This window comes from Rhipicephalus sanguineus, chromosome 2 (genome assembly GCF_013339695.2).
Source record: "Rhipicephalus sanguineus isolate Rsan-2018 chromosome 2, BIME_Rsan_1.4, whole genome shotgun sequence".
Classification (NCBI taxonomy): domain Eukaryota; kingdom Metazoa; phylum Arthropoda; class Arachnida; order Ixodida; family Ixodidae; genus Rhipicephalus; species Rhipicephalus sanguineus.
In genome coordinates this window covers 32,913,035-32,924,426 of record NC_051177.1, presented here as the reverse complement: position 1 = coordinate 32,924,426, position 11,392 = coordinate 32,913,035, and the positions used below count along the sequence as shown (strand labels likewise).

The 11,392-nt window shown below is 47.6% G+C and overlaps 1 protein-coding gene across 1 annotated transcript; it reads left to right on the top strand.

Annotated features, from left to right (window-relative positions):
• The first annotated feature begins 414 nt into the window (after window positions 1–414).
• LOC119382669 (uncharacterized) lies at window positions 415–8,028 on the top strand. Its single transcript, XM_037650468.2, has 3 exons — window positions 415–687; window positions 4,448–4,693; window positions 6,547–8,028. Exons 1-3 carry the CDS (start codon window positions 439–441, stop codon window positions 7,276–7,278), a joined length of 1,227 nt encoding a protein of 408 aa, XP_037506396.1. The 5' UTR covers window positions 415–438; the 3' UTR covers window positions 7,279–8,028.
• Window positions 8,029–11,392: the final 3,364 nt, after the last annotated feature.

Here is an 11,392-nt window from a genome sequence, read left to right as displayed (position 1 = left end):
AAATTTTCAAGCGAATATTTTTGTGCATAGGCGTTTAGTGCTACATTATCTAGATATATAATAACAAATTTGCGAATGTATCGAAGTATCTTAAGATACAATTGGAATGTATCGTATCGGATACAATCAGTGTTGCGGTATCTTGTATCTGTATTTCAACTACTTCTTGCCTGAGTATCTTGTATCGCGATACAATTTCAAAGTATCTTTTCCCAGCCCTGGCTGGAGCCATGGCAGCTTCGACGACATGGAGCCCTTGAACGGCTTAGCAGGTCCGGAAAGGGAAGGAGTCTTTTCAACGCCGGCACGAATTTAATGAGCTCCGCTGCTCGACAGGAGTAGCGCCGTGTCCGGTCTTCGCGCATGCTGCCTGCGTAGTCGGCGAACAGCGCGGGAAGTGAACACACGCGTCACCCCGACAGAGATCGTGCTTCCAAGATGTCGTGGGCGCCGTTGGTGATCGCCTCAGCTGCGTGGAGCGCGGTGGTCGCGTCGAGCGGACCGTTCTCGTGTCCCAGTCTGGAACTGTGCAGCTGCGTCGATGAGCGCGTGGATTGCGCGTGCCCGGGGGATGAGGCTCTTGACCTGTTCGCGTTGTTCGAGCCCGACGTGGAGTACATCAGCGTCAGGCACTGCGGAGTCGTGCACGTGCCACCGTATCTGGTGGCCAGTCTGTCTCTCGAAGAGGTCTGTTCTCACCTGTTTGCTTTGAGAGCGTAATCCATTATTTTTCCTCTTTAGAGGCACACTAAAGTGAAACAATAAATCAGTTTAGAATGATAAATGATACTTTGAAAACTCTAGTATCGTTAATTTCGCCACCATATGTTTATTAATATATTAGAAAATCCATGTCAGAAGTGTTACTTCAAGCTTCCCGCCGAAATCTCCGATGTTGAGATATCGGATTTCCAAGTGTATTTTTCGTAATTTGGCCCCATTGGCTCAAAGAAATTACCTGAAACTTGGTATGTTAAGTCTATGACCTCCTAAGAGGACAATGTACTTCATCTTTACCAGTGGCGTACCAACTCGTTCGCGAGTGGAGGGGGGGGGGGGGGGGGGGGGGCTGGCGTCGCTCACTCCGTGCGGTGACTTTTTATATTCATAGAGCTGATCAGATGACGTGCTTTTCAAAACTGTGTTTTAAATTAAGGAAGAATCTGCACAAACAGATTGTGCAGGCTGGGCCACCCTATACTGCGACAACACAGCAGTGTTTAGTAACATTTTGGCAATATTACCGTGAAGTTTAAAAAGTACACCCAAATTTAACCTGATCATCTGAGCATTGCATCAGTAAACTTCCCAGTCTTAGTTTGGCGTTGTAGTTACGATGAGTGTGAAGAACTTGCTATGACTCTAGTACCTTAAATTCTCACTTATTAAACAAAACATGTGGCTGACAAAGCAAGGTACTTCGCAGAAGTCTTCAGGATACGCCTAGTGCCAATTTCTTTACTGTTAGAGCTCTCTAATATAAAGTGTTTCTAAAGAAGAAGACCAAGTTCAGTCGATTAATACTTAAGCAAACCACATTGAGCTGTTTGTGTATACTTATGAGATTATGAATGTCTACGAATATATATACTAGGGGTCGTTCGTTGCCCTCGTACTTTTACCAGCTTGGGTGGGAGGTGGACGGTTAAGCGATTAAGTGGCCCTTTACTCCTCCCCTCCGGTTCCTCACAAGTAAATAGCCTACGTAAACTGTGTAAGCTCAAATTTTCCTTGAAAAAATGTAGGTGATTATAACGTTAAACTACCCCGCATTGTTTCCTTCCGTATAGGTTGTTACCTGTTAATGATTGGTCGAAATTTTCTGGGTCTTGCTCACAGCACCTGCTCGTAAAATGACGCCACAAATGATGCGTAAGTGATCCACCGCGTAATTACTACGAACGCATGACTGGGTTAAAAAATAATAATAATGAACTATTTTCAATACGACGTGTTGTTTGTGAATGGTTCTTCGCTATTTGTCAAAAATTTTCAATGTGCCATAAAATCGCCTTCAAGTGTTACGCGACGTCACAAGTCTGCGAAAACTCGCGGCGTTAAAATGAAGTGTGCAGAATAAGCAGCACATTACTGTGCTGAACAATAACTCATTTATTTCTGAATAGCCAAACAGTGCCTCTTTCTGAACGTAATTTAAGAAGGCTGTCCTCAAATCACATTGGCAGCGGCTACTTATAGCAGCTGGTGAGACGGATTCATATCCGTATAATAGATACTTTCAGTTGTAGTATAACGATGTTGAGCTGTTTTTGCGCGTGTACGACTCTCTGTGAACTCATCGTTGCTGACAAAGAGGTAGAGAGAGAAATAAACATTATTAGGAACAGACACAATCCTTCAAAGGTAGGCCGCCTTTTTAGTCCAGAAAACGGTGGATGCTGATCATCTCCCTGGTGAGGTAGATCAAGTAACGGGGCAAACTTGCAAGCGTGCTTCTCAATGTACTCGAGTCCACTGCTTTGTTACAAGCCGCCACGATCGCTGCAGGCTGCCATATGATAAGCCAAACGAAGCAGGGTAATCGGAGACTAAAATGGCAATCTATTTTAGCTGTCCTGGCTACGCACAACGAAAATACTGGACTCTTCTGCGCACTCATCAACTCACAACAGGTTGAATATGGAGCAGTGGCGATGCTAATCGTTTTCAAAGAAAGAAACTGAATTTGCTGAGAAAGGAGAGTGTTTGATAGGGCGATAAAATCTTTACCGGTTCCCGCCCATATTTACGTTGCCGATTACTTAACTTTCAGGCCAGGCAGAACAAAACAAGATCATGACAGATTGTTGTGTTCTAGAGCCCCTACTGAGCGATAGCCTCCTCTGCAATGCTCGAGCGCAAGACGCACAAGCATGGAATAGGCAGCCCGCACCGCAGGTAGCCTACAGTGCGTGGTCATGACACACGGAGGACAGTCGTCACAGCAGAATCGTAGGACAATTATTACATAATTACGTTATTCCTGCATTCAAGTAACACTTGCCTGACTTGTTAGTTTCCCAATCTGCAAGCGACAATAGACACGTGTCGAAAGTGGGGGGGCTCCGCCCCCCTAACATTTCTCAGTGTGTGTGTGTGTGGGGGGGGGGGGGGGGCTAGCGCTTCCCTTGCCCCCCGGTAGATACGCCTATGATCTTTACTGATTATGAACTACGTACCTAGTTGACGCCGTCAAAATCTATGACGTCACGGCTTTTGGCGCGAGAATTTCAAGGTGACGTCGCCTCTCACATTTTCTTTTTTGCGCGTTTTCTCGCTTACCGAACGTCTCCTCGCGGTAAGCGTGGTGGTTTTGGAAATGTGAAGGGGTACTTTACTAACGTGAGAAAAATCGTTTTTCTCTTTAGTGGCTATACATGGAAGATGCCCGTAAGTGACATTGTAGTTCGAAATTTAGAATTAGATAAGATGAAAGGGTAAATAGGAAAACTGAAGAGAGTCTAGCCAGTAGACAGTGATGTGGACGTCCGCTGCCCCATTTAGTATCTCCCGGAGGTTACATTTCAATTACCAACGTGTTTTATTTTTATTATTTTTTCAGCACCGTCTAACATTGAAAGCACGTGCGATGTGTGCAGTGGAGAGCTTTTCTGTTAACAGACTTACTTTGATGGCTAATTATGAAAATGCTGATTCATTCCATCATAAGGTTTATTGACCCAAGTGATATCTGCGGCAATGAGAGAAGCTGTTGTGAATGGCTCTGGATCAAATTTGATCACCCAGGGTTTTTTACACATTACACAATAGTAATAAAGGCCGCCACGGCCGGGACTCGAAGCCGCGACGTTCTGCTCAGCATGCTGAAGCCAAAGCAATTGGGCTGCGGGTGTGATGTTGGCATAACGTAGCAGCATCCTGCAGCCTTAGCAGGCCGTAGCAAAATAGAGATAATACTGGGGACCCCAAGTTATTGAGGCCCCAAGCGGGGGGAGTCGGTGTTGACTTTTCCCCCGCCCGAAATTTTCACATTTTGTATTACACGCGCACATACAAGCACACGCACAAACGCACACGAAGTACGGTTAATTGCCCCCCTCTCAACGCGAAAACAATTCGTGGCCACGCCACTGCGGGAGAGTATATAAAAAAGAACGCAAGAGCTCCTCTGACACCTTACACATGCACCTCGATGTAGCCTATAGCCACAGCTCTGCGGCTTTGGTAAGACACCGGGCGCCTTATCCAAAGGTTGTAGGTTCAGTCCCTATACCGGTGGCAAGTGGTCTTTTCGTTCACTTAATTTCTGTACATCGTATTTTCCAGACTACACTGCATATTTAAAAGAATACAAATAACGTCCCCTATATCTCCATTGGCTTCATTGTCTTTTGGTTTCATTAAGAGTGTCTTACACCCCTTTGAATTCCACATTGATTCTCCGAGACGACAACCACCACCCTTATTTTCCGTGGCCTGCACGCAGTTCACGCTGAGCGACATCGGCCAGCTGGTGATTCGCTCGATGGCCTTCGAGAGGGTGTCGGCGGTGCGCACCATGCGAATTCGCAACGTGCGCAACCTCACTTTGGAGCACCTGGCTCTGCACGGGCTGCGCGGCACCGAGCTTCTGGAGATGAACAACGTGACCACGGCCGAGCTTCCGCCTGCCGCGCTGGCAGGATTCACAGACGTCCAGGAGCTGGCAATCCGGGACTCGCACCTTGGACAGGTCAGTACCAGGCCCGTAGCCGGGGACGGGGGCTGAGGGGCTAGGGGCCCTCCCCGCGTAATTTTGGCGAAATGGGTGTTTTTACCAAAAATAATAAAAATAGGTGTTTTTCTCAAATGGTCACGGTTTCCAGCAAGTCCCCCCCCCCTCCGAAAATTATTCCTGGCTACGGGCCTGGTCAGTACACACGCATGCTATATATATATGCAGGGATATCTTGGAGCAAGGCAGCAGGGTGGGCGAATTGGTTTTGATGCATCGTACTTGGGGTAACAGCGCGACTTTTGACGTAGAGAGAGGAAGGAAATATCCTGCGCTAATGTCGTTCTTGTGTAGGTCTTGGTGTAGTTCTAAATCCTGCGCTTAACGCAGTTCCACTACCGTGAAACCTGAGGAAGTGCGTAGTACGGGAAACCCAGCGATTCCCTTGGCGCTTGCCGCCACCTCGGCAATCACGCGCTTGCGGAAGCGGTGGCGCCCTCTCTTGCGCGACGCGGGTATCAGGCGGACGTTTCAAAAACGTTTATCGCGATCTTCGGTGACTTATTGCGATTAATTCTAGGTTATTTCTGTAGTTTATATTATTTTAGACCTTTTTAGTTTATTTTGCACTGGCTTTGAACATTGTTAGCCTTGTTTTAGGCTCGTATTGGCCACTGCGTGACCATGCGACATGAGAGGGTGGTTGGGCGACAAGCCGGGCCCCTAAAGCACTGCGCAATTAAAAGCGCGGGTCGTGTTTTCCTTCCTCTGTCCATGTCAAAAGGCGCGCTGTTACCGTAACTACGATGAATTTGTAGGGATGCCCGTGTGGACATGGCGTAATACTTAAAAGACACTAAAAAGAAAAACGACTTTTCTCGTCGTGTTAGTAAACTTCTCTTTCGCGATACCGAAAACATCACGTTTGCTGCTAGAAGACGCATGGTAAGCGAGAAAACGCGCGAAAAGAAAATGCGGGCGGGGACACCATTTTGAAGTTCCCGCACCAGTCGCTGTGACGTCGCAGATTTCAACGGCGTGGGCCTTCGTAGTTCCTATATAATCGCTGAAAGCGAAGTACATTGTCTTCTGATGGTGCCAGAGACTTAACATGCAATGTTTCAGGAAATGCCTTGAGCCAATGTGGCCAAAATACGAAAACACACACACACACACCACACAACACACACACACACACACACACACACACACACACACACACACACACACACACACACACACACACACACACACACACACACACACACACACACACACACACACACACACACACACACACACACACACAACACACACACAACACACACACCCACACACACAACACACACTTTGAAATCCGTGACGTCACGCGCGGAGTTATCGGTGCGAAATTTAAAAATGGAAATTCGACCTTCTGTTTTGTTTGGAATTCTCCTGTGTTAATAAACTAATGGTGGTGAAATTACGACATTACGATTCTCAGAGTACATTTTATTATTCTAAGCCGATTCATTGTTTCACTTTAGTGTCCCTTTAAGGCAGGCACGTAGCGAGGATTTTTTTCGGGGGGGGGGGGGGCGGGGGGCAAGGCCTAATTGTTTGAAAGAAAGTCTTTCCATGGCAAAAAGAAAAAAAAAGTTGCCCGGGAATATAGAAGGTTGGACGAATTTGGGGGGGGGGCTGCCCCCCCCCCCCCTTGCCTACGTGCCTGCAAGGTATACTTACGACATTGATTGCGCCGTATTTTTCCTTTTTGTCTGTGTGCTCAAATGCTATTTATATATCAACTGCAACTGAGTGTCACGGTCATAGCAGTAGATTTAGCGCACAGTCTGAGTGGCTTTATAACATGTGCGACTGGACGGGTGCAGGTCCACTCCATGGCGCTGCTGTTTGCCAAAGGCAAGTCATGCCGGCTTTCCCACACGCTCTTGGACCAGGCGCAGAACGGCTCTCTCGTGTTCGACTCGGTCAGCACTGTCGAGGTGTCGAACTGCACCTTCGGCAACGTCAGCGGGGCCCCTCTGTCGGCCACCAACGCGACAGAGGTCATTGTCCGCGACTCCACGTTCAAAGAGCTCCGAGAGCGCGGTAGCCTGCTCCTGCTGGGAGGCGCCAACGCGACCTCAGTCGTCTTCGAGAACAACCGCATCGACGTCGCGGGGACCGGAGCTCTGGCGCAGCTGTCATCGGCGAAGAACGTCACGTTCGCCCGAAACGTCATCCGGACCGCGAAAGAAGCCGCGCTCCCGTCGGGGCCGGCCGTGAAGTTCGCGAACAACTCCTTTCTGTGCTCGTGCGATGCCTCGTGGCTGTGGAGACATAAAGCCGCAGGAGGTAGCGTCGCCGTCTACGAAGCAGCGGCGGTGATCAACTCGAGCCTCTGCGTCGGTCCTCCTCCGCTGGACGGACTGAGGATGAACGAAGTCGAGCCTGTGCCGGCCAACGGGACCTGCAGGTTGATGAAGGCGTCGAAACGCGATGCGCGCGAGAAGGTGCTAGCACGGCTCAGCGGCGTACTCAGAGCATCTCAGAAGCCAGTGCGAGCGTGTGGCGGTTGGACTGTTCTGGCTGTTCTCGTGGCACTCGCAATACCGCATTGACGAACGAGGCTGTTGGCAGAGAACTGTGGCTTAAAGCGCATCAACGATGGTTGGCATCATCTCTATTAAGGGGGCTAAGCTTCGCTACAGCACCCTCTGCCCCCCTCTCCCGCTAGTTGAGTCTACGGTGTAAGAAAAGTACCCTGACACCATGGTCGAGTCCAAAAGAAAGCGAGCTCCTCAATGGATGCAAAAAGGAAAATGAAGCGACGGCGTGCTTCTCACAAAGGCCTTTCATTGGTCCATGGTTTTCCAGGGTAAAGGTGGGAGGTAGACAGGTCCTTTATTGCAACATCAGGGGTCCTTGGTCACCATTATTGTCAAAAAAAAAAACAAAAAACATGCGCTGCCATAACGCTGTGCATTAAGAAATGACGTGAAAAGGCCCACCTGGGTAAAGGTATGTGGCAGAATTGGCGCCCCCTTTTCAATGATTAACGGGGGCGGCCACCCTCCCTCCCCCCTGCCCTCCTCGTGCGCACGCCTATGGTTAGCATCATGAATGACCGCTGCTGGACACGTGAAGGCACGCGCCTATATATACTAAGGGAAACTGAGTGCTGAACAACGATCGAGGCACCCGTTTATTTTGTATACACTGTTCATGTGTATTGTGAATTGTGTGCACTCGTCAGGCCCGTAGCCAGGGGGGGGCACCCCCCCCTTCCGAAATTTTGATGACACATGGTGTTTTATCGGAAATCATGAGAATAGGCGTTTTTTCTCAAATAGTCAAGGCTTTCAGCAAGTGCCCCCCCCCCCCCCCCCCCCCCGAAAAAAATTCCTGGCTACGGGCCTGGCACTCGTGCTCACTTTCTTTGTCGCTCTCTTTTCCCCGATAATCCCCCCCCCCCTCCCCCCCACACACACATGGGTAGGGCGGCAAAGTGTACAAATCCTCTCTCTTTCCTACATTTCCTCTCATTCTATAGTCCTGGAGGACTGGCGCACATGTCGTCTTGTTTGAAAAGGACAGAGTGGTTGGTGGCTCGAACTGAATTTATCGGTCGTTTCTTCAGATATATTGGACATGTTTGATTCGGAATGTTCACATACCCGCGTGTGCATTTGAAGCTGTTAAGTATGTGCCGAGCATGCAGCGGACATCTCATCGAATCATCTTTCATCGCACACTTAAATCTCATGATAGAAACTTGAAATGCAGGGTGACGCGTAAATAAAAGTTCAAACAAAAGGACATTGAGTCCCTCATCACCCATATATGCAGTATGTGTCTTCCATATACATAAGAGTTTTGTGCTTCATATACACGAAAAAGCTCTTGCACGCTAGAACTGCTCATAACCGCGAATTACAGCCAATTCTTATGCTGAAAATAGTATTAACAATCGAGGCGGTCAGCGAATGCTAAAAAGCATCTATACCAGCGGAAATATTTGCAACATATCTGTCACCTTCGCTACTTGAGTTTCGTAGCTTTCCAAAATTTTCGCGTCGTTATCTTTATCTCCTTGCCCATGCATACAGAATGCAAGTTGTGCTAGTGTCTAAAAGTACTGGGGCCAAATTATGCTTCGTATACATTTGTATACTCTTCATCCATCACTTTTCCCTTCCCGGAGTTGGCCGTTATCCTCTATAGACGTCGCTAACATGGAGTCTCAAACAGCGTTCATAACGTCAACAAATAATGATGGCGCTTAGAGGGAGGAACTGCTTAACTTCCTGCTCGCGCTCTTCGAAAAAGATAAAGCGCGAGCCGCGGGCTGAGGTAATTGGCTTGCTTGCCCCATCTTTGTTCGATGTGTTTTCGGCGCCGGAACCTCGCGTTTTTTATTTTTCGTTTTTGGTTTGTATTGCAACGCCTGCCAATTAGGCTTGCCGGTGTTGTGAACTGTGTGTGTATCGCACTTCGACACTTCCTTCGTGCCAGCAGAGCCTGCAAAGAGGCCATGCGGATACCACCAGGGAGCTGCAGGGTGTTGCAAGGAAACACGTGGCCTATACGGGCTGAACCATGAGCGCGCGGCGTCATTATGGAGCCTCGGCACACTACTGACGTGGGACGCCTTTAGCGATCGCCACACATGCAGCTTGCTTTAGTGCATGCCATCGTGGCCATAGGCGTATCTACCGGGGAGGGGAGGGGGGCAAGGGGGGCGCTAGCCCTCCACTGAGAAAAGTTAGGGAAGCGGAGCCCCACCCCCCTCCCCCACCCCCTGTCGCCTGCGCACTGGGAAACCAACAACTGAGGCAGTTTTCTTTCAAAACAGCAATCACGTAATTATATATTGAAATTTATCCTGCGCTTCTGCTGTGAAGGTAGGCCTCCGTGCGTCACGATCACACTGTAGGGCCTCTGCGATGCAGGCCGCTTATGCGACGCTTTCTTGGCTTGTTGTCCAGCACTGCAGAGGAGGCTACCGCTGAGCAGGGGCTCTGTAATGTTAGATCACTCTGCCATGCTTTTATTCCTCTCTGCCTGGCCTGAAATTTCAATAATCGACGACGCAAATACGAGCGGGAACCAGTAAAATTTTTTATGACTGATTGAACCTCTTTCTCTTTCAGCAAATTCATGTTCTTTAACCGAAAAGGAATAGCATCAGCGCTGCTCTATATATATCCAAGCTGCTGTGAGTCGTTGAGTGTGCAGAAAGTGTTGAGTATTTTAGTTAAGCCGAATTGGCAGAGCTAAAAAAGGTGTCCGCTTTAGTGTCCGATGAACCTGCTTCGCCTTGCTTATCAGCTTCTAGCGATCGCCGCGGCTTACAACAACGCGACGAATAAAGCAATGGACTCGAGCCCATTGCAAAGACCAGCTGCCGAGCTTACCCCGCGTCTTTATCTATTGCATTAGGCAGATGATCAAGGTCTACGGTTTTCTGGACCAAGGAGTCTGAATTCACAGCCGGGCTAGTCGGTCTTAATTGATCTTGAATTTACTTGTACAGCGCGAAATACAACCCGGGCAGCAAAGAAGCACACACGCGCAGCGCTGCTTATTTCTCTCTCTCCCTTTTTCTCAGCAAGGATGAGTTCATAACAGAGTTGTATACACGCACAAACAGCTCAACATCATCACACTACAATTTAAAATATGTGCTGTACTCATACGAAAACTATCTCGCCAGAGGACAATGTGATCGGTAGGCAGCCTTCTTGAATTTCGTTCTGAAGGAGGCACTGTCCAGCTATCCCAAAATTGTTGAGGTATTGTTCAGCATAGTAATGCGCTGTTTAGTGGGCACACGTCACTTATAACGCCGTGAGATTTCACATATTCACGCCGCGTAGTCGAGTAACAAGCAGGCGATTTTATGACACACCGAAAATTTTTGACGAATGACGAACAACCAACGGCCGACGATATGTCGTATTGAAAATAGTGTATTCGCTTATCTTTTACGTTGTCGTGCATAAGTGCTCATTACGTGATAGATCATTTTCGCGTCATTTGTTGCATCGCCTACGAGCAGGCGCTGTGTGCATGACTCAGAAAATTTCGACCAATCATAAACAGCTAACGACAAATGCGGAAGGAAACAGTGCGGGGTATACCGTAACGTTATAGTCGCCCGCATTTTTGCAAAGACAAATACGGTGACTATAAAAATGTACTACATATGTAATACCACAAACTCTTACTTAAAAAATAGAACTTCTTGTTAACAGTAATATAATAATAGTAATAATAATATTAATAATCACGCGCTAGGTACACTACTTGGACTGGTAGGAAAACAAGGCAAATTATAATATGCGCAACCCTGAACATGGGCAAGAAAGCGTAGTACTAATTACGGAAAAGAAAAGATGCAGTCATTGCTACCTATATACATTACAAGCGCAATTATTAGTGAGCAGCCTTTAGACATCAACGAAATTTCGTTGAATGATACAAATCTATACTATTGGGAAGGCTGCCATAAGCTGTGTGGCTAATGTATAAAAAGTGTGGCTAATTACAACATTGCATAACACGCATGTGTATGGTTGTCCCAGCGTGTGCTACATAAAAGTGTACTTTGTCTGTACTCTTACTATATGAAAATGAAATCAAATTGAGAGCGAATGAAGTTCTCTCTCTCTCTCTCTCTATATATATATATATATATATGTATGTATATGTATATATATATATATATATATA